The sequence below is a fragment of the Salmo salar genome, chromosome 17, assembly GCF_965601325.2.
Source record: "Salmo salar chromosome 17, fSalSal1, whole genome shotgun sequence".
NCBI lineage: Eukaryota > Metazoa > Chordata > Actinopteri > Salmoniformes > Salmonidae > Salmo > Salmo salar.
In genome coordinates this window covers 6197221-6221846 of record NC_138307.1, presented here as the reverse complement: position 1 = coordinate 6221846, position 24626 = coordinate 6197221, and the positions used below count along the sequence as shown (strand labels likewise).

Below are 24626 nucleotides of genomic sequence, written 5' to 3'. Positions count from 1 at the left end.
TGATAACTCCACAGATACAAGGTTGACTGGATGAAAGCTGAAACTTCAGAGCCAAATCATCCATTTTAGTAGCATGGATGATCAAATAGCACTAATAAAGATCCGTAATGATGAAACAGAAGAGAACATTTCTTGGAGGCCTCATTTGGTAAATAAATTAGCTGAAAGAACTGTGCAAAAGTTTTAAAAAAATGGTCTTTCAAGCTCTTCTAAACACGCCCGGGCTGAGTTACGCATCACCGAGGCTATAATCTTCACTCAATCTCAGAAAATTACCCCCATCCTCCTCCTTCCTCCTCCATCCACCCAAAAAAAAACCTTATCAGCAGATACTCCCCTTCACTTTATTTCATTTATGAATTACAAGAAAGATGCTATTATATATTATTAATTTTGGTGCTGTTCTTTGGCTCTGGCTTCATTCGGCGGTGAGCTGCGGATGTCGGAGCGGTGTAATTATGTTCTAGCCGGGCAGCCATCCGTTTCCTTTCAAAAATTTACAGGATTCTTAATCACGTTGCTCATTTGGGTGCACAGTAGCGAGGATGGCGCAACACAAACAGGGCACGTCTGTTTACACAGAAACACCTGCTTAGCATTGATAGCAGATGTCAGTCAGTGAACAGAACAAAAAAGGAGGAAAATGGAATTAAAAAGGCAAGCATCACCAACTTCTTATTATTTACTTTAATGCGAAAATGAACTACTATAATGGTGGATAGAGAGGAGGGAGAGGAGAGAGAGGAGAGAGCAAGAGGAGGGAGAGGAGAGAGAGAGGAGAGAGAGGAGGGAGCGTATTACAAACGCCAAGACCCATAATTATGCCTAGTTTTTTTTTCTTCTCTTATTTACTTATCTTTTTCCTCTGGTTTTCACCCACCTGCATGGAATGAGAGCAGGCAAGCCAGCATCTTAGACATGATGAGATTTGGAACCCGTTTTTCTCCTTTCTTTTCCGGTTAAGAAAACATCTATGGCCTTATATTTCGGTCCGTTTGCATCAGTCTTTACTGCATTATTCATTAGTATTTTAGCGGGTTGGGTAATTAAATCTCTCCTAGCTGGGATGCTGTTTGTTCATTTGTATTTAAATTAAATGTGAATATTTTTGTGATGAAAATGCAGAATGCTGTTAATCAACTTTCCTCACCTTATAAATGGATGACTATGGGCGAGCAAGCTTTGAAAATACTTTATTGTTCTTGCCGGTCTCACTAAATGGCTTCTTCTTAAGAATAATATTCACAAGTCAACTACTGCATTGACAAACATATTTCATTGGATGAATGTGCTCGGCCAGGGATATTGGATCCCATGGTGATCTGGCTTCCCCCCACCCTATAGTAAAATAGCAACAACAAAATGGCCACTGAGGACCTTTGTGACACGCTGAGAGACACAGAGACAAAGATACAAATAGCGGAGACACTGTGCCTTTAAAGCCCATCTGGCCTGGAGACGTAATAAAATTGACGTATTGATTCCTTTGAATTTACGAATGCCTGTTTCATAAACTCCATTTCCAAAGCCTAGCCCTCTTTAGAGCGCTGTCATTTTCCCCCCAAATGGATCAATTATGTGCCCACGTAATCCCGTTACCTGTGAAATCCACGCATACTTCCCCCATTTGCGGCGGTTCCCAGGCGGACAGACTCACATTAAGCGCACATAAACAAACTAGAGGTTTTCCCTGATATTAGGGATTGTTTTCTCACTGTATTTACGCACGGAAGAAGAGTTATTCCCTTAGGGTTTAGGAGAATATCAGAAAGAAACTCTCTTCCTCTTCTCTTTACATATGAGTAAGGGAGGCATACCAACCTTAATACATCCTATTCAACATTCCCTCCTCGCTTACCCTGCCTTGCTGCCCACCTAGGAAAAACTGAATTCAATAATAATGTCTCATCTTTATCTGCTCACAACAAGTTAATGCTAATCTATGACACAGCAAATAATACATCCAATAAACTGATAGGGATTTTTTGGCTCAATCACACCATACAATTTCCTCAATATGTTTCCACTATACCCTCTAAACATTTAACATCTATCTTTTTTGTCGCCTTGTTTTGAACATTGAAAAGCGACGATACTGTATTCCTTTGCATCCATTTTCACACCCGCTGTGTCCCAGACACCTTCCATGAGGAGTGAAGTGATAGCTTATACGGTACCTCCAGAAATACAACATGTTTATGGGTTTCTACCTTCTCTGGATCACATCGAAAACAAAAGGTGGGAAACATCTAAGGTTTTAAAATGTTGTACCTACATTACCCGGTGTGTAGACATATATGGAATGTACTGTACCAAGGCAAGGTAGCTAGGCATAATATGAAAGGCCCACTCCCTCCCACCCCATCTCCAGCCACTACAAATCTGTTTTGCTATCTTACATTATTGAAGTAAAAAAAAAAAAATGAATCAGAAAAAAATCTGTCCTGGATCTTATTTGCCACACTCCAGCGGGCAACAAGCGGCTCAGTTACACTACACTTGCACTGAACAATCTGTCTGGTGAAGGTTCACAAAACGATGAAATACCTTGTCAGATACTGCCTGACCTGTTCAGCAGAGTGACTCTGAAAATAATCAAATCAAATCAAATAGTAACGAAGGGATATTCTGTGAAGAAGAGAGGTGAGGAGGACGGAAGGAGGGAGAGGAGGGAGGTGGTGCAGCATTTATGAAAGGGAGCACTTTCTGCCTTTCTACTCGGAAGCTCACTGCTCTCTCCTCACAATCAGCCATGCACACCCCAGCCATTGTGCGCAAGGGGCTTTAAAGATAAATGGCTGCATGTTAACCACATTTGACATGCTGTACAGTAGCAGCCACCTCGGGTCTCAGGATGCAGCCAAACAAAAAATACAACAAACAATCCCAGCAAGGATGTCAAACATGAGGAAAAGCACAACAATTTGTCACATATTGGTAAACATTGTGGCTCGCTCGCTGAGTGCACCAGAGGATGGAGAAAAAAGGGAGGGAGGTGTGTGTGTGTGTGTGTGTGTGTGTGTGTGTGTGTGTGTGTGTGTGTGTGTGTGTGTGTGTGTGTGTGTGTGTGTGTGTGTGTGTGTGTGTGTGTGTGTGTGTGTGTGTGTGTGCGTGTGCGTGTGCGTGTGCTGTGAGGCCTAGAGATTGATGTGCTGGGTATCTAAAGGCACACACCTGAGTAAATGTTGCCACTATCCCAGACTGACAAACTTGTGTCATATCACAAAACCTCTTTGATAAAACACCACAATCAAAAAGTGATATTGCGGGGGAACATCGTGTAACATTTTATATCCCTCTCGTGCCAGTGCTGACGTCACAAGGTCAGTCAAGTGATGAACACTTAGTTAACTAACAGACAACATATTCAGAAGTACAGACCATCAGTAGCTAGCCTGTAGTCTGCTCCTTCATGGATTTCTCTGGAAAATCGGACTGAGGTCGTAACCTGGTCAGGTCGTAACCTGACCATAGAGTTCTGGAACCAAATCAAGTGGTTCTGGAACCTGACCGTAGTGTTCTGGAACCAAAACAAGTGGTTCTGGAACCTGACCGTAGTGTTCTGGAACCAAAACAAGTGGTTCTGGAACCTGACCAAAGAGTTCCATCCCAACGTGCGGTGCTGCGAAGAAACTGTTGGATGGAACCGGACAATGGAGAGAACTCATTGTATTTACAACTGGACAAGTTTTCCATTATCCTAATGACACACACATGACCTTATCCCTTGGCCCTGCTTTTCTGATGGATTTATCTGGGAAAAAACACCTAAAAGACCTTTCAAATGCCACATGTTCCTATCGCTGGTGTTTATTTTATCAGTAGCAGCCGAGAGGAATTGCTAAAATGATGCTAACGAAGACTGAATTCCAAATAGGTTCAATGTTTTGCAAACAGCTTCAGCTGCATGCTGGGAACAGGGAAGAGCAGACAGGAGGAGGATGGCAATCTCAGTTTACACAGTCTCCGCAGTGCTGCTCCTTTTATAAATTACCTCATCAGTGACTGAAATTAACACCGATTCTTGCAGGCAATTTCTCAATTTCCAATGCTAATTACGTTTTTCTCTTTACTTTTAAATTCTGTACCACCTGTTTGGGGGAGAAGACATCTTAGGCAACGCAGCCGCATTTAATCACAATTTTAATTAACCACAGTGTAGATGTGAAAAAGAAGCAATTATAATGCAGATGAATGATGATTTCCCCACATTAAATTGTTTTGTTTCTTCGTTATGTTGATTGCATAAATACAAGCGGGGAACAATTTTTATCTACTGTAATTTTGTAATTGTTTTGCAACCCAAAATTATTTGGACAGACAGACTGATTTCATCTGTTTACAGACTGTTTCATTTTGTTTAACCCTGTAATTGCTGCCAATACGTGTTTGGGGTAAAACGTAAATTTTGACAAGCAGAAGCTAGGCAGCCCTGCTACTGATGTGTACTTACACGGTATCAAGCCCAACACCTAATGTCTGTACACGTTGTGTTACACTCTTCCTCTCAATAAAAATAAAAAAAACACAAAAAAACTTAACTACATCTTTACCTCCATCGACCTTTCCCATCTATTTAACTAAATGAAAGTCACTCTTTCCCCCTCCCTCCCCTTTCACAATTGAGCAGACAGTTGCAAATGAAAGCACAGATGGGTACTACAAGAATGGTCTCATAATCTTTACTGGCTCATGAAAATATCATTGGGTTTGAAGAAGACTGGTGTCTTAGAGGACTTTTACAGGCTGTGTTCTCAGGAACTTGCGTTTATGTAATGTCACAAGCACTGCCACAACAAAGACAAAAAGACATCAACATAGCAAGTTCCCCGAAAATGGTATTGTCTCTTCCGCTAAAATAATTTGTTGGCTAACAATCTCAACTGATATAGAGGTGCACCTATAAGGCAGATGCGTTTGGCACAGAGGTGAAATAGATGGACCTTATTCAGACACACACACTGTCCTGGCTTGAAATGGTGGGACCAACCGACCCATTAGAGACCAGAGGACTGTTCGCATTACTGTCCACATTTGATGGGGAGAGGAGATATCTGGCATGGCTGATGGCTTGGGGCCTACAGGCCTTTCACCCTGACCTGGCTGGCATGGTCTGCTACCGGACATCTTTCCCCCCTTCCCCTGTCTACCTTCCCCCAGCTAGCTGCCTGCCTCCCCCTCCCTTCACTAATCTCACTGCAAACAGCTTTCAGTTTGAGCAGAGACCATAAAGAGGAGGAGAGAAAGGCATCAGAGTCCTGCAGCCACAGGCAGTGCTGTGAAGCTTCTCTGTGAACAAAACTTCGGTATGAAATAGGGGGGCGGGGGCTCAAGTACAGTATGTGTATGCAACTATAATTTGTTGCTTTTTTATGGGTTTTGAAAACTGGTTCGCGAGAGAGTTTGAGCACAGTGTGTAATTCCAAAAAACATCAACAAAATCCGTAATACTGGTCATGAAAATAACCCATATATACTACGCAGTAAACACATAACTTCTGAGCATACATCAACACTAAAAAAAGAGAATATTTACGAGTCTCTGCTCTTCTGACTTTCCAAGAGCACCTCAAGAGATTCACAGCAAAACTTGGTATATATATATATAATCATATCTTTGGAGAAAAGAGGCAACCCCATTCTGAATATTAGTGGTGATGGCTAGGAGTAAACAGAGCATAAAATCCGAAGGAACTGTGACAAGGCCCATATGCACGCAGACAATACCAGGCCGGCATCTCCATGCCTTTGTTCCCAGCTTAACAAAACTCTGCCGTCACACCACTTTGACTCAATGCTGCCTGTCGAACGGCCATCAACCCGTCAGGCCCTGGCTGTCACATGCAAAGCTCACAGAGAGAGAGAGGGGGAGTGAGAGACAGAGAGAGGGGAGAGATGGAGATAGAGAGCAAGAAGGAGAGATTGAAAAAAAAGATGTGTGAGAGTGTCATACTTCTCCGAGGCTCTACGGCTGTTAAAGGGGCAAAGACATTTTAAGCATGTGTGCGGAGGAAAGATAAAAAAAGAGAGCAAAGACGAATACAAGAAACAATGATAGTCACCTAGATCTCTGCTTCCCCTTTAATAAGAATATATGTTAAGAGGATTTCAACTCTGCTCCTTAGGGGATTTGAAACATTTTACAGCAGAATTCTCGTCCTGCTTTGTGACGTCGCAGAGACAGAATTGGAGCAGCGAAGAATCACTAAAAGTTTCATCAAACAAATCCTTATCTCGATTTCTCTAAGGGCTATAGAGGAGAGTAATTCAAGAAGATAACAGTACTGCTCATCTGTGTCCTGCTACAACCCATTTCTATGTAACTCAGGCCATTCAAGGTGCGACAATTGCATTTGTTCTCTCTTTGTGTGTGTGTGTGTGTGTGTGTGTGTGTGTGTGTGTGTGTGTGTGTGTGTGTGTGTGTGTGTGTGTGTGTGTGTGTGTGTGTGTGTGTGTGTGTGTGTGTGTGTGTGTGTGTGTGTGTGTGTGTGTGCGTGCGCGTGTGTGTGTGCGTGTGCGCGTGTGTGCGTGTGTCCGTGTGTCCGTGTGTCCGTGCATGCGTGTGCGAGTGTACAACTTTTTCCAATGCACAGAGTAACTCTGAAAGCCTGACGTTTAATATCCACCACTGCACTCACTCACTGAGTGGTTTTGATCCTCAGCAATATCATCCATTGTACCAAACCAATTTTTCCAAGTCACTATTCCAGCTAAACAACGAATGGTTGTCTTCATATCCATCCCCCCAAAACCCAATAAAAGACAACACTAAAGATGGCCATTACCGCAGAGATTCGGAAGCAGAGGAGAAAAAGGGAAGAAAAAGTAGAGAAAAAAGTTCTACTCATCCCTTCATCCGCCTAACTTTGCGCCCATTACCCCTGTGACCTAGCTCGCTCAGGGCCCTTTCCTCTCGCTTCTCTCCTCCACCCTGGCCAAGCCAGGGAGAGATTTGTCTCACCCTCCCGCCCTGCCACTGTCAGTTCCCTGTCTCTTTCCCCGGTCCCTACCCTGGCTGTCAGGTTCTGGCCTGCCAATTTCAACTTGAAGCTTGACTGAGCTGATTTGATGCAAATACCTCAGGGGAGAATCCTGAAACTGATGAACAGTTATGTCAAGTCGATTTTGCACCGTTGGGAAAAGGTAACCTCTGCGTCGGAGAGGAAGAAAAAAACACAACAAGGTTAAAGAGAGAGAGAGGCTTTTGGTGCACATGTAATAGCGCCGGGCTCCACGTCCCCCCGCCGCCCCGTGTCCCCTCGCTGCCTCTTACCGCTCCTCAGAAATGGTAACTGTCAGTAGAAGTACTAATTGCAGATGTGCCAAGCTGCCATTATAATAAAATCAGAGGCAGTGTGGACATTAAAAATGGCTGCCTCATTTGAGAGGCTGCTAAAAAAGGTAGGCATAACTGAATATTTCATGACTTTAATTACTAAGGAATATTCCTTTTCCGGCAGTATGGACCGAGTGTTGCTGTAACTAATTATGAAAAGTAATAACACTAGAGATCCTGTGATTGCCAGTTTACAAGGTAGCCTACTTGGCATGTTGAGCCACTAAAACATCCCAGACTCATTCAATACTAGAATACATACAGGGAAATGATCTCTCTCTACCTCTCTATGTTTCTCACACTCTCTCTCCCTCTACCTCACCACCTCTACTACATGTCCCTGTCATTTGAATGAAAACAGACAGAATATTGAGAGACTTTCTCCTCCTACACATTTTCTTAACAAAGCCCTGATGCAACCAAGTACCTGGGCCGTGAAGTGCAATTTGATTAATCCTTTAATTCACAAGACTAAGTACCTGTGTGGCTCTAACCTAACTTCCGCGCTACCAGCCATATATTTACACGACTTCATCATCCTGACTCCCTGTGATGTCAGTGCCTCAGTTCGATATGACTCTGCCTGAACATTATTCTAACTATGCTGCCGCCAATGGTGCATCCCTGGCGTAACGTACGACCACTGATATGGCCGTGGAGAGAAGGAAAGTACAAGGTCTGCTTTGATGGGCATGCTAATACTAATACCCCTAAGTAGTAAGAATAACAAAGTGATGGAGAATTTATCTCAGGAATGTTGGAACAAGACGCTGGAGTGATAAGAGTGAATCTTCCTTTGGGTAGGAAAGCAGGGAGTAGCCAGTAATTACTGATGACTGGGGTCTAGCCTGGACTTACAGTCAGTGATAGTGCAGGTAGAGACTAGGGCAGTCTAGGCACCGAGTCAGCCCTTTTTTAGCCGCAACTAGTCCCAAACCCAGCCCCAACCCTAACCTTAGCCCTCCAGCCCTACCCCATTCCCAGAAAAATACCCTAGCTCTCAACCCCAGCCCTTTTCCCCTGACCCTGCCTCCACCCCATGACTCTGGTCCTGTGTGTCAGAAAGGCTGAGGACAGGCCTGTCGGTGTGATTATTCTCCAGCTACCTGAGGAGGTGTTTGTTTGACATTGGTGTTTGACAGCGGCAGGACGCAGGCCGTTCAGTGGGGGCTCCATCGCCAGTCAGAACCTATTAACACGAGAATTCACCTCTGAGTTTTTACAAGGCCAGACTGGTTCACACACTATCTTTACACATGTCCTTACTACTGGTGACATTTAAAGGGGGGAGGTGTGTGTTTTTTCTCTCTCCTTGGCTCACTTTTAGCAAAGGTTAAATGTATGTTTGAATAACAAGGGGAAATGTAATTTCATACAATTTCCTCTATTGCTGCAACGTTCGGTTAAGAGCTCAGTTGATCAAACGATAAGATGAAAGCGTTTAAAGTGACAAAAATGTAGCGCTACAAATGACTGAATCTGCACAGCAATCAACTGCAATTACAAAGAAATAACAGTGGCACAGTTACCTTCCATAATATTCAACACGGACACAGTACGTCCTTAAACAAGACAGACACAACCTTCCCCATTTCCAACCAGGCAAAGGTAGGAAAGGAGAAAATCTCTCTAGGTGACTTGGCTTCTACATGATTCAAACAAATGGAAGGAAATGAGCTGGAATGAGGCAACATGTTCTATTAGGTCTTATTAAGGGTAATAGTATAACAGTGTAAAATGCATTGAGTCATATGTGGAAAAAGTCCTACATTTCCAAATGTCATGATACCTTAATCTGACAATCTCTTATTGATTGTCCCATGTGTCCATGACCTTGCCAGAAGTGCTCTTCCACCCGACAATCAAACATACATCAAAAAGTGTGTGTGTGTGTGTGTGTGTGTGTGTGTGTGTGTGTGTGTGTGTGTGTGTGTGTGTGTGTGTGTGTGTGTGGGTGGGTGGGTGGGGTGTGTGTGTGTGTGTGTGTGTGTGTGTGTGTGTGTGTGTGTGTGTGTGTGTGTGTGTGTGTGTGTGTGTGTGCACGCGTGCCTTGTGTCTGGTCAGACTCCACCGACTTCAGAGGACGAAACAGGAAACTGAGGGACCACTTTCAGCACTGTTTTCCCATAAAGGTGAAAACTTTGAACATGCAGATAACGAACAGCGGACAGAGAAATACAGCACCATTCATACACTACCAACCACATCAAAAGGCATCTGATGAGATAAAGCGCCTTTTATTTTCCTCACAACTAGTGTTGCTACCTTCCTTTTTTAGCTTTTTAGTAGACCCCCTCCCCATCCCCGAGAGCAGTATGGAGTGATATACTCTTAGCCATTATCATTAGCACACCAATATTTCTATAGGCCATAATACAGTCATTATTGAACTTGCGGAATACATGCTGTTTAGGCTATGGGGGATGTGGAGCAGCCACAAATGTCATGCATGTGGGCACTATACTTACTCACTCATGAGGAAAATCCAGATGTATATTGTAAGAGGACAATCAGCAGAATGGGAGAATTCCATCGTGATTTCCATCAAATTTTTCTTGTTCTGAAGCACAGACGGTGTATTGCTAGAACTGTCGACTTGCTGTGTATTACGCTGACTGTACGTGACATGCAATACAGCATAATGAAATATAAGATTATACGCACAAAACACGGTGCCTTTAAACTTCTAATTTGTTTCATTAAGAAATCGAAATGTTAGTTCCCACCTGCTACGCAACCTGTCGCAAGTCATACCAAGTGTACCTTGCAAATAGGAAAGTTGACACGTGGAACATTTTGAAAATCACACGCAAGCCATTGTAAACAACTAGACGTGTGCAAACAGCGGGATGGGAACCGAATGGATGAGCCGAATAAAGACTTTGCATTTTCACTCGAGAAAATATCAAATGAGGCATGATATTTTTCTAAAATGTATTTTTCTCACCCAATGCATAAAACATTGTGGGCTTAGGATAAGAAAGTACACACATAAATGTAAAATCCAAATGCATGCAATTATTTGCCAGTCTACTGAAGTTTCAATTTCAGTGTTTGCCTTGTGTCTGTATAACACACACAGAAAAAAAAAAAAAGAGAAGAGCCGAAGGAATAAACGAAAGAAAGAAGAGAAAGATATTCGACTGAATATTTTCCAACTTCAGTTCTGTGGGAGTTCACATCACCTTACAGGGGAGTGGATATGAACTGTCAAGTCGCAAGAGGATGGTGACAGAGTCAGGCTTAGAGGACGAGTCACGGCGGAACGGCGCCGCAAACACCTTTAATTCTGTCACTTCTCCTCCATCATTCAATCTTTCACACCCGCGAGTCGCTAAAGTCCTCACACACACACACACACACACACACACACACACACACACACACACACACACAACCTGAACTACGGACAACACACACACAGCCAAATACAGCATGATATGATCCAGCGCAGGACGAAGAATTAGAGGTGGATAAAGTGAACCGGGTCTCAAAACAAGTCAAACTTAAGACTTAATCCTCATCAAAACATGATCAAATGTCTATTCGCTTTAAGCATTATGAATATCGAGACATCAAATCAACATATTAAGCCAAGGGGCTTGAGGACTGCCTTCTCGTTGGTTATGATTCATGCATTTTTCTTAGTCACTGATGACGCAAGAAACTCACCAGTACCTGGTCCTCGACAGTGACATAAGTAAGCAGCACAGAAGACATTGCCAACAGAGCAGCAACTAGAGCTGAAGCTATTGCAGAGGGAAAGAATTTCAGCTATAATGATGGGTTGGGTATTCTATAAAGCCAGGCGAGTCCCCTATCCAAGAGCTCGCAACTTTTCCACACAAAAGGGAGAGAGGGAAAGTTTTCAACGGAGATGAGAAAATGTTCCATGCATGAGAAGAGCAGAAACCTGAACTGTCCAAGTAAAGAGTGAGTGTGTGCCCACAAAGAGTTAACCACTTCCCCTGGTATCGAAGCATGGGTTAATATCACGCCTGCCTAGTAAAGAATTATCCCTGCACCACTCGGAACAAAAGACTCCTTTTGCAAACAGACTCCTACTTTCCCCCAGTGTCCAAAGGTGTTTGCTGAAGTAAATCTGTCTAAATCCCGGCCAGCTTGGGAATGGGGGAAGGTGTACTAATAACCCTTTTTTTTCTTAACAAAAAGTTCTGGTTGGAAAAAAAAAAAGAAAGAATCTGGAATTCATATCACATGATGCATTTAAAGTTGTAGGCTGAAGCATCGACCCTTTCAAAGCTTGGCAACGGATTTGCATACATGATTCTTTAGTCTGATTGAGAGAGAGGAGAGCGGAGAAATAGATCTCACTACACAATAAAGATATCTCGTCAACCAACTTAAGAGAAGAGTGGAAGCATGCGGTTAAACTTTGGTCCACATTTCTAGGAGGGGGGGGGGGGGGGGGACCAAATCTAATCTTAAAGTAGAGAGAGTACTGAGCAATAAAATTAAGAGAAACAAAAACGGCAACACTGTTTGAATGGGTTTTTATTTTCATCCCATAACACAACTACTCAACTTTTCTCAGTAAACCCAGCATAGTGTATCAACTAACATGATACTTTGAAAGATCACAATGCAACAACTCCAGAAATACTCTCCTATTGACCTCTGACACACCTGCTCTTCTAGTGACTTACAAAACACACATCCACAAGGAATCCTTACAATATCACGTGAGAATGCAATTTGACAAATAGCAGTAGACAGAAGCACTGCGTTGCTCCCCAATTCTTATTTCATAATGGACAACAACAAAAAAACAACCCCCCCCCAAAAAAAGTAATTGTGTCTAAACACACCTTGCTCCTAGCTAGTATAGACTTCTTAAGTTAGAATCTGATCCGTTTCAGACACGTTTTCATTTTTTTTTTAAAGTGAGAGAGTGAGTGTCCATGAATAGTACAGGCATGCCATCTCGTAACACTATCTGACTGTCAGGAGGGCCAGGCCTACCCCGGTAGAGTAGGAGCTATATTAGGCTAGTAACCAGGGGACGCCCAACAAACAGCCACAAACACCTAAGTTATTTTGTTCACCACCCATCCTTCTGCTTTTTTTTTGTTTGTTTTTTTTTACTATTGCTCTCCTTTCTTGCTTTCCTTTTTTCCCCCCTTTTCATCTCGGGCCTTTCTGATGCTGAATGCAAATGTAGCCTGCTGGCGGTGAAAGGGCTGAATTGTGATTAAGAAGAAGAAGAGCTCCTTTCTTTGTTCTCCCCTCGGGGGATGTTTACTGAGAGAGACACGGCGGATCAGATATGAAAGACATTCAGGTCAGCATTGATGTGAGCAAAAGTGAAACCATACCTAAGGCATTCCAAAGACCGCGGTGTCAGGGGTTCAGCTAACGGTGCCTTTGCTGTGTGTGTTCTCCCTGTTAGGCGGAAATATCTTCACAAGCCAGAGAGGGAGAAAAAAATATAGAACCCAAAAACCAAAAAAATAAATAAAATGGGAAAGATTTTTTTTGAAACAGACAAAATGTTTTGGGATAAAGTTGCGTATTGGTGTCCGACTGAGGAGATGGTCATTAGTGTTCTATGAGATTCGTAATCGTCTGATACTGGCGTGAATCTGGTTCCTCACAGCAAACACAACATGTGTTTGTGGCTTAACGCGATGTCAGGGAGATCTATGTAGTTTTGAATGAACGAAAACCTTTACTAAGTCGAAAGTCACCACACTAGGCAATGGAATGCATATGGAGCTTTTTTTATTATTCTGGAAGTTCTGAAATCTAACAGGTAGAGAGATCCAGTAACAGAAATGTGTTCAGTGGTGTACGTCCGACTATAGTCGTTTTAGCAGAAGGATATATTTAGCTCATGATGACCCCCCGTTTGATAAAAAATGACAAACATCAAACTACAGTGATGCATCAACCAAACTGTATCTGCTTGAAAAGCGGGAAAAGGTCTCTGGCATAACGACATGCCAGGAATCAGGATCAGGATGTTGTTTTGGGAACAGTGCACAAAAAAACACACATCCTCTACATGCTGCATCTACCATTACCAGACACCATCAGTCTATGAGTCTAAAGTAAATCATCAAATAATATCTCATCATATGAAATATATGAAATCGCTTTTCTAAAAACCCTGAGACTGTCTGGACACCTCATGTCTCACCACTGTCACTACTGCCATGCGAACAGTGCAGGCCTCTGCTGAAGGGAGATTATTTCTTGCTGGCTCGTAATATCTGCAGTAATTATTTCACTTGCTTAAACAAAATAATCCTTTTCTAAACACTGATGCACCACGGCAACACCGCCCTTTCCATTTTCTTGCCCGAGTGAAAAAGCCATCAGAAAAGGTGACTAGCTATGGCTGCTTAGACAATTGCACCCTTGTGGGAATGACAGCATAAATGGTACAGTGGACACCCCAGCACTATTGACGTTATAAACATGTAAATGAAACACATTACGACTGACAATCAATTGTCCGTGAGCGCCAGCGAACCTGCCCTCCTTTTCCCTGTGACAGCAACAAAATAGAGCCTACCTTGGGAAGAGGAAACATTTGTGAAAAGGGAAAGGGGGGGGGGGGGGGGGGGGGGGGCTTGGTGGGGGGGAAGGAAAGGGGAGCTTTTTCTCTTCGACTCGGGAGCAAATGCACCTTAAAAGCAAATGAATAATAGAGATGGACAAAATGTTTAGACTGGAAGGAATCTGCCATTGTTTGGGCTGAAGGCAGAGCTGAGGCTAAAGAATTAGTAGAACTCCTTTATATCTTTAGCGTGAATGCACACAGGCTTTTATAATCACATTCACAGCATTGTATTAAACTATTGGAGCCAGAGAGAGAGAGAGAGAGACACAGAGAGAAGCTCGAAAGCTTCTTCTTCTTTTATACCTTTAATTATGTAATCAATATATTCTGGAGTATGGTAACATCTATGGAGAGGCTTTCTGTTGATTGAAAATGTATAGGTCTTTGTATTGCATTACAGAAAATGTCCGAAAAAACGACCATTGGAATTGCTACCTTTACATTTGAAACTTCTCCTGAAAAAGTGGTATCATTTTATGTACCACCTCATAAAATGGCACACCCAATACAGACAAAACCACATAACACACACAACTCCAACATTACCCCAGAGTTGAACGTAAACCAAATAGATGAGCGGGAGATACTGATCAGTACCCCTGTCTGTCATTTCCATAGTAAATGTCTCTTTACCTATACTGAGAGAGCAATAAAAGTGTGGAAACTGAAAGTATGCCATACAAAAGTACTACTTTTTAACAGTACTGATTGACTAATCAAGTTAGAAGGGAATAGGTTTGTGGAGTACTTTTCCAGCTTTACTTATAAACACACGGAGAGGTAGATCCCCACAGCTGGGTCTGACTTGCAACACCTGGGAAGGCAGGCAGAGAGAAAACTCCAACAAACTACAGAGTTGCCAATATCAAGTTGCACCGAACTGTGAGATTGACTTTACACTCTTTAACTCTGGATGCGATAAGCATGTATAGTATCATATGTGGGCCTATAGAATCACACGCCAAAGGCGTGTTATCAACAAACAGCGAAGCCAAATACACCATGCACGGCTACAGAACCATTATTATCAACTATAATGTGACCAAATAACCTAATCTGAATAAATTCACCTGGAATTCCAGTCTCACTCTAAGGTCAGAATACTGGCTATAGAATTGAGCTATAATTGTGAATCGAAACGTTGAAATCCTACTGAAAATATTCTATAACTACAGATAAATGTCTTCTGGAAAACACGACAAACTGTCATGCAGAAGAAAATCAGTTATTTCTCTACCCATGTCATTAAAAAAATCATTTACATCATCAATCTATCAATATTCAAAATATTTCAATTTCAATTTTTTTAATCTTGTTTACTGCGTTCAAGTAATCTCAGTATGTAGGCTATCGGTCTGATAAGGATCCTCATATATAGCTATATAGTGGTGTTATCTATCGGCCAGACACACAAGCTCAGCTCCTATGACATCTCTCCATGCATCCAGGGGAGAAAATAAAATCCACTCTGTCTGAATAGCTCAACCACAGCATTCCCAAAGGGAGAGAGCTATTGAAGGCATCCCATGACGAGAAAATGTAAATAGGGGGAGGGGGGGCAACTCAGTGATCACAATGGCATATTCAAAAAATATGATAGAATCAAGAATGTCGAATTTCTACTTGCTCAGTCAGCCTATAATATGTGCACGCTGCACACCACATCGGCACTGAGGGGGAAGCGACTAAAATAACATGTTAATTATTTTTGCATTGAGAGTGTGTGAAGTTGCTTGCTGCTTGTTGCTGTTGCAAGGGGGGAATTTGAAAGGATTTTTGTTTCTGACAAATGCAAATGTCAATCAGTCAGCCTGTGTGTTTGTCAGAAAAAAACACTTACTTGAATGGAGTGTTTTAAAGTAATCCAAACTTTTGTTTACTGGAACAGGTGGGAACTGGTGCTCAGAGGCAAGAAGAGGCAAGAACATTCGTATCTCCTAGAAACTACAGTGAAAAGGGGAACCTACTTTCACTCCTGTCTTTTGTTATTCAGAACAACAACAAGCTTGAAGCACCAATGACTCTCCTTGTATTGATTGTACAAAATCAATACACAAAATTTAATAAGGAAAAGAGCCACATAAAGGGAGACATTTCATAAGTATAAGCAAAAATTCATACGCATTTGATAAGGCTACTTTGTACAACAACAATGAACATCCAAAGCATTCCCGTCTGAGAAAAGATCTCGGGACCCAGACGTGGTGATGCTGGATTTACTTGTGCACGGGGTGTATTGTAGTCTACAGTCCACAAAAAGGGAAAGGAACAAACGTCTATTCCCTGCGAAAAGCGATCCACGCCATGGCTCAATAACTCCCAACATGTAACACAGTTCGGTGGGTGGACAAACAGTTGACAATAGCAGAGTGACAAATGTATCCTTCACCGCTATTTGCTCCACACAAAGCACTTCATAATGCTAATAATAAAATAAATGACACGAGACACACCACCGGTCAATATCACCATCTTAGCGCACATGCCATATTATTTGGTTATAATACATTAGTAAACTAAGCTATTGCAGAATGTTCACTGCGAATTGTCCACCCATGTTCTGTTTCATATTCTTGCCAGTTGCCAACGGTTTGGGACACTAATCATTTCCTACTAAAAGGGGACTATGCTTCGAGAGAAAGCAGATAGACACTATAACAAATCATTTGGGTACAACGCGAGGACTAAACATACCAATAACGTTTAGACATATAAAAATGAATTACATTAATGTCATAATATACTCAGGGGTGTGAGAGACTCTAAGCAATGTGTAGCATAAGGAACAAACACTTGCTGAATAAAATGCTCAAACCACTAAATCTACAGGTACGTCAACTACAGAACAGCAAATAAAATCAGTCCTCATCTAACGGGTTTGTCTTGGTGGAAAATAAGGGACTTCGCTACTGAACCGTTATCTGGGCAGGGAAACTTTCTGAAATTCCTCCCACTGCTACTCAGTCTTTTCGCACAACGATAAACTCTCAACTTATTACAACTCCCATCAAATCGTCTCTGTAAAAATTACGAAATGAGCAAAGACGTTGTGATCCTAATTTCACAATGAAGGATAGACAGTCCCGCATGTCCACAGTACAATACTGACACATTACGCATTCTTTCCCAGTTAGAAGTGTCCCTTTATTTCCTATGAGACGAGAGCAGAACAGAACACGCATTTGGCAATTCGTAGCCAGCCCCTCTGAACTACAGTCACAGTGACAACATTACAACTCTAGATCCACAACAAACATATTTCGCAAATGACAGTTTGTTATTTTCATGTCTTTTCTTACCGTTTTTCCTTCTTGGATTGGCTTGTTTTCGCCTCTTACACCTGGGGCCATCCGCCATGATCTCGTGCTTCATTGATAAGAGTGGATCAGATGGCAGCTCGCATGGACTCGACTCCTTGAATCAGCAGCAGCAGCACGCAGGCTCAATATCTAACAACCAAACACAGGCAGCAACAATGTGGGTACACTGGACTGACTGGGAGAACATATTTCAATATCAGGCGCCAAATAAAACAGAAAATAATAGAAAAACCATTTATTAATATACAAAACGTGTATTTTATACCTATGCTAAAGTACGATAAGGGGTCGATCAATGTATTGTTGATCTGTATAATGCCAGTGATCGGGATGATGATAAGTGGAAGTGAACATTGACGACGGGGAAGGAGAGGATGCAGAGAAAGGGGGAGACAGGGAGTTACACCTTCAGTATGAGGCATAATTCAGACGGACTGGTCGTGCTGGGTTAAGCATGCGTTTTACATTGTTTTAATTCAAATAAGTAAAGTTTTACCATTGCTCCTTTTCTTTCTTTTGTGCTGTTTTCTTTTTATGTTCTGCTTCGATATATATATAAAAAAAAATAACTCGTACATCGCAAACAGTAGGCCGACATTGGTTTATCTGGGTTCATGTTTTTTAACCTACATTTTTTTTTAAATTGAGAGTAACCTATATTGATGATGACACAATGTTAAAGTTATGAGTTCAACGATTTGCTTTGTGTCAAATGTAAATATCAGAAGGTTGAAAGAACAGTTTCACTCCGCCAGGCAATATATCACTTACAACACACAACAATAAAAAAATATAAAGATGATACAAAAAGCTATGTTGTGAAATACGTAGGCCTAAATGCCTAAATGTAAAAGTACTCCACCATTAATTTACGAAGATTACATGTGTTAATTTAAGATTAATTTTAGATAGCATGCATATTTTACGTTTTAGGCCTAGCATGCTGAAATACGTACATAAATAAATAAGTAAAAAAACAGACAAAACATGAAAACATTCATGCTTTCAATGGACTAATCGAGCAAAATGAGCGGGTTAATTTCTGTCATTGGATTGTATTACTATGGGGAACGACCCACGACAGGAAAAACAAATAAACACACAAAAACTAACAAATACCACAAAATGATGTGTCAACAAAAATACAATTATCCAGACAGGATATGAAACATATTATAGCTATCTGAACAAAATGATGTAAATGACATGGATATGATACGCGAATATTTACCCTATTGTGAGACAGACAACTTCTGCTCTACGAAACCAAAGGATACAGAAAGACACTAACAAAAACGAGTTGGATACAAAAGGGTGCAGGCATGGCTCGGTGAAACTGAATCCAAAGCTGAATAAGAGAGAGCTTCTTCTCTTTTTTTTAATGGTTTTTCGGCTCGAAGAGTAGGTTTTTCAGCAAATTCTACAAAACTGCATCTTCTCTGATGAAACGCACTGCAAGCCTAGATACTTAAAGCGCACCGCTCCCTCATCCACCTGTGCAGGTAGAGAAAGTTTAACGTGAACGCAATACTATAGCACCAAAGCCCCTACAAAAGCTCTAAGTCGCGATCTCAAAAATTATAAATGACCAATTGTATAAAGTTTATTAGTCGAGGTAAAGAAACGGACACATACCTGATTTCCTATAGTAGTATATTTTCGGTTGACTTCGGTTGTAGTGATAACAGGAGACTGCAGCGGTAAGCAATTGTGGAGAGAAATGTGCAGGGATCCTTGCAATGATAATAAAGCCTTAGAAATAGTGGTTCGAGAAGGACCGTTATTCCTGCTAGGGCAGGTTAGGACTGATCTCTTTCAGACACTCCAGGAAACAAACCTGGGGACGGACTGACGTGTTACGCCTCTTCTAATGACATTTTTTCTTTCTCTTTTCTGTAATACAGAGGAGAGGAGAGAACCAACCCTGGGACACGCGCCACCTATCGTCACGGGAGGGGATAATTGAGCAGGACCAAACGTGAGCATCTTTTGCTAAACGTGATACGTTTTTTCTCTCTCTCCCAAGCTGTTTGATCCGAGTGAAATGAACTGTGACTGTCGGACTACGACTACCATGTATAGCAGCCGAAGAAGCAAGAATATTATCCGGAAGAAGAAAAGTTGGAACACTCTCTTATTCAACGCACATGACCACAACTGGAAGGGGGGAAAACGGACCAAAATGATAAGCGTTGGAAGTTTGACTGACTCTCACACATACCAGGGATGAAAATGTAAGGTTTGCAGAGTGTTAAGGAAGTGAGCATCAGCGGTTTGGGTTGTTCATGTTTTATATTTGTAAACGTTTATTTATTTGCCTCCTCTATAGACGTGCGTTTATTTTTACTATCGCAATAACCACTATGAGCATGTATAACGGCGCGTGCCCCATGCATCTACAAGAGCGACAGAGATGTGTATGTTGAGATGCTTCTCGCACTTGCCAGGTGGAGTCAGCTGCGTACAGGTACTTTAGTTGAAGTTTTCCCCGTGTGTTTTAAACAAAGTCTATGTGCACTCATCACTCTGACCAGGTTTGAAATACGTCAAGGGTATACTTTATTCCTTTTTTTCCACAGGTGTTATTCAAGGTTATATCGACGAACATATTTCACTCTATTGCAACTATATGCCATGGCTATTACTCCAATTAATGTTCCTCTATTTGATTTATTTATGTATTTCCCTGTGATGCTGCTGCTTCAATTTCTGTCTGTCTCTCGCTATAGATGGAGAGAAAGGCTCCACCTTTGCAACGCTGTGATTGGTTATGTAAATAAAGTATTATATTTGCTGTCCTGTCCTATGCAGTTATCAATTGTATGGATAATTAAATCATCAATCAAGATGCTCGACTGTTTGATGCCTTTGTCCAAAGCCAATCAAATTCCAGAGAACTCGGAAGCACAGCTCGAGAGGAAAAGGTGCTCAACATCTGGCATTAAATGTTCCAAAAAGACGGTCGATATAGACAGAACAGCTGAAAATAGATTGCTATTAGAGTATTTTTCAATATTCTTATCTGCAATTAATTTGAATGAATTATATATAATTGTACTAATTATAATTCTGATTATTATTAACAATATGAATATAATGTTGTATTTGTAATATTATGATTATTATGTTTATTATTACATGTACAGTACTGTATTTATTTGCAGCCTACTACTCTATTTATGTTGCACTGTTATATTTTCATTAGCTAGTTATGTACAAAATAACTTTATTGTCATTTGTGCAGCTGTTATTGGTCGCAGCCAGGTGATAGAGCGTCACAGACTTGAAGAAGGGGACCCGCTTTGCTGCAGCTGGTAGGTACGCTACTCCTAACTCAAGTTTTGCAGCTCCACGGAGTTATCTGCTTTGTGTGTTAATGTCATGTACAGCGTGTGTGAGAGATGAAGACTGATGTAGGCGTGTGATTCGCTTCCGACTTTGACAGCAAATAATAGCCTACAATTGCATGCCAGATAAAGACGCAAAGTCATTCATTTTAAGTGCGCACTGAATGTATGTCAAGCAAGTGCAGGGTCTCTGTCTGACTTGCCAAATCCCTCTGTGCTGCCGCGCCACAACTGGAGCGGTGTCCCTGCTCATTCAACCCCGCGCGCTCTGAGTGACACCGCTCCTTGCTTTCAGCTTGAATATTTTATACAAACATATACAGCGTGAAAAGGGATTACTGACGATAGTTGACCTATAGGGGGACTTTAGGGTTAATGAATCTGTTCATTTAATTGAGAGGAAACACAACACACTCTTGTGGCTCTAGAAAGCAAGTGTCTTTATTTGTACGTGCCATATTTGCTGGTATGAATATCAATACAGCATATATATGCCCTATATGCCCTTTGTCAGTTTTATCATTACTTATGTATTTAGCAAGGAATCAAATATGACCGTTTCATGAAGCAGGAAATGCATATAGGCTATGTCAATTTCAACTAGGATGACATTTAAATGATCATGTGGTGCAACAATAAAACTGTATAGCTTATATCCTATGCACCACAGAAGCAGTACTGGCCTATGGTTTAAACCATAGTGCTGCAGTACAGAATACACAGTGGAATCAGTAATGATCCTGGTATTTAGCCTGGTAATTATTCAACCAGTCAACTGGTTTACACACCTGTCAGGTATAAGGATTCTAGCGTTAAAATACCGCGCATTTAGATTTTTAAACAAGCGATGATTACAAAATATGTCAAAGTCATTACTGACCGTTTAGGGTCCCGAAATCACCCTCATCAGGTGGAACATATTTTTGCAAGAAAAGGGGAAAGGTGGAGAATGACGAGTGAATCCAAGACCTCGTTTTTCTGCCCCACTTTGAATGGAGAGAACAGATGGGTGACTCCGTTCAGTTCATAGACTCCACTGCTGAAGCACACTACTGTTCATGATTATATCAGGCACCAGGTTTTAACTTCCCACGTGCTATAACAGTGTCATAGGCATAATACATATTTTCTTTGTATACTAATAAGATGTTTTGTCTGACCACAACACGTTGGCAAGATAACTTGACAGGTAAAAGTACAGCGGTTGCACAAATCACAGTCTGTTGTATGATTACAAACCAGCCACAAAATGATTCTATTTTCCCAAAGATATATCATTTCTGTTGTCCTCCCCCTACAGTCCCATGGAAACACAGCTATTTTGGGATTCCAACTCCCTGCAGGACTGCTGTTCTGTGCTGAGAAAGGAGCGGCGATCGCGATGGAATTGCTCCCTGGAAATGTTACATCTATGCTAAAACTTAGGAGGAGGAGGAGGAAGAGGAGGAGGAGGAGAATGCACAGGTGGTGGTGGGGAAAGAATCTAATGGATTGGAATCCCCAAACTAAATAAGAGAGCGAGGGGTGAGGGGGATGAGTGGAGGAGGAGGAGAACAGGACTGTGTCATTTCCTGTACATGAGAACATACCCCAAAGCTGCTCTACATTTCACTGTTTTAATGTCTCCCCTGAATAATTTCACATACCACAAGTACGGTATATGATACATTATGTTAAGTAAGATTTATGTTGAAGACAATTCAACGTCTTACACCAGGTATGACTGCCTTTATGACTACTTATATCCTATATACCGCTGACAGCTCCTTTCAGCGATGGTGAGTATACATTATGTCTGAGGCCCTAAACATACAGCTGACAGCCTTCTAAAGGTGTTCGGTATACAATACAATGTATAAGGGCCTAAATGATAATGGTGTGACACAAAGCATCTTTCCCAGTTCACATCTATCCCTCTAGTTTGTTTGTAACTCTCCCTCTCTCTCTCCCTACACTACAATGACGACAACAACATTGACTGTAGATCTCTCTATGGGACCCGTTCTGTGATATTCTGAAACCCACTGCTGTAAATAGCTGTAGATATTATGCCATTTTAAACTCCGCCGCTGCTCGCAGTGTACAGAGTAAAGAACATGAGCGATTGTTGGACAATTAGAGAACAGAGGTGACCGTGTGTGTTTGTGTGATCTTTGCGGAGAAGTCTCAAACACGCAATATGAATTTGGTTTACGTTCGCTACAGGCCTTACAGGCAAACGAGCACTTCTCCTTTGCTTGTGCTTTTCTCAAAAACACTTCAGATGTTTCTCAGTGTATATAAAATAAAGTGAGAGCGAGAAGAGAGAGCGAGAGAGTGAAAGAGAGAGAGAGAGATCACAAAGTAACAGAACAGATTGCTTAGAAACAAAAAGCTCACATCAGAAACGTATTGATTTTTCTTCTGTTGGTTGCTCTTGTTAAAATCAACAGAGTAAGTGCATGGTGATTGAGACTGCGAATGACAACTTATTCATTTGCGCAGCTCAATAAGAGACAGATCAGATGTTCTGCTTTGCTTTGTATCTTTCCTGTGGAAAGAGGTCAGGTCCCCAGTGGCCAGAAGAGTAACAGATTGGTGGAGGGAGGCTATGAGGGCCTCAGAAAGACTAACATTTCTGTTTTAATATTTTGATTGTCCCTCTTTGTGAAGCATATATACCAAGAAAGGATAAAGGCAGAAAACACAGACAATTAATGTTTGGCATGGACAACAGTTAGTTTTCTTTTACCCTAAGGTAAGCTGTTCAGGAAAACAGGAAACGTATTTCACTCTCGACTCTAAAGATGACTTATCACTCCCTGGGATTAATAAATGAGGGTGGCTATGATGCGTTATTAATAAAACATTTGAATAATTGTTGTATCTCTAATCTCTACCTACATTTGCATATCAGCCTTTTATAGTCTGTTTCCGTATATGACGCTAGCTACTTCCTCTTAGGACATAGTGTTTCCAGCTACTTCCTCTTAGGACATAGAAATATAATTAATATAACTAACTTATATCTTCAAACCAAACCATGTCTACTCTCTCTCTCTCTCTCTCTCTCTCTCACACACACACACACCTCTTTCTCTATCTATCTCTCTATCTCTATCTCTCAGCAATTTCAATACAGTGTGTTCATTTACACTAACCTGGTCCATAGCAAGGGTAATATGTCACAGAGAAAAATCCAATAAACTCAATTTGATGAGGCTGAAGTAACAATGCAGAAAATGACATGTAATTCTCCCCACCCTCCCAACTACCAGACACCGTTAATTTAATGGAATTATGGTAGGACAATTATCAGGTTCAGTCCTCCGCAGAGATGGGGGGGGGTTACTTTGACTCTCAAATGACCAGGATGTAAAATAAGAGCATACTTTGGTTTGGTTTGAAGATATAAGTCATTGTGAGTTGTAACACTGTCTATCTTAACATTGTATGTGATTTATTTTCATCCTCAGTGAAATAATAATCACAGTGAAGCTGCTTGTCACTGCAAGGTAGGTAAGGGGTGTTAAGTAAACCGGCAGCCCCACAGTTAACAGGTATACCTGCAATAGTTTCTCCTACACTGGCACACTTGAACAGTTTAGGCAAATAGAGGTGTAGATATAGTGTTGTTTCACTTTCGTCAAGAAAAAAATGACAATTGTTATTACAATACTCTGTCAAACAATACATACTGTACCAATATGTGAGTCAAGCTTGTTATCAGATGTAACTGTCCTGGATACGGAGCACATCAATACAGGACCGCTGTCAAATATCAGGGTTATAGAACTATAATGAACAAACTCTCTCTCTCTCTCTCTCTCTCTCTCTCTCTCTCTCTCTCTCTCTCTCTCTCTCTCAAGCAAGTGGTCTGGTGCCCTCTCACCTCTCACTGCAGTCTTTTTGGCACTTCCATAAATAGAGATAAATTGAAGGGAGTTGGTTCCTCTTTGATCCTGGTGCTTGTTGTCAAAGCGCCTGGGATTGAAGAGACTGTTGGCCACAATTGACTGCGACAATTAGGAGATGATCAGAGCCCTGGAGTGGAGCAC

General features: G+C 41.5%; 1 protein-coding gene across 3 annotated transcripts in view; it reads right to left on the bottom strand.

The window, feature by feature from the left end:
* Window positions 1–19124, bottom strand: part of LOC106575232 (zinc finger E-box-binding homeobox 2) — an 80835-nt gene extending 61711 nt beyond the window's left edge. For 2 of the 3 annotated variants that reach the window (XM_045698790.2, XM_045698792.2), the window contains exons 1-2: window positions 18878–19124; window positions 17222–17371 (exon numbers count right to left, since the gene is read on the bottom strand). In XM_045698790.2, coding sequence (XP_045554746.1) covers window positions 17222–17294 — 73 coding nt within the window. In that variant the 5' untranslated portion in view covers window positions 17295–17371; window positions 18878–19124. The remainder of the gene's footprint in view (window positions 1–17221; window positions 17372–18877) is intronic. The other variant, XM_014151608.3, reaches the window with a different exon arrangement.
* Window positions 19125–24626: the final 5502 nt, after the last annotated feature.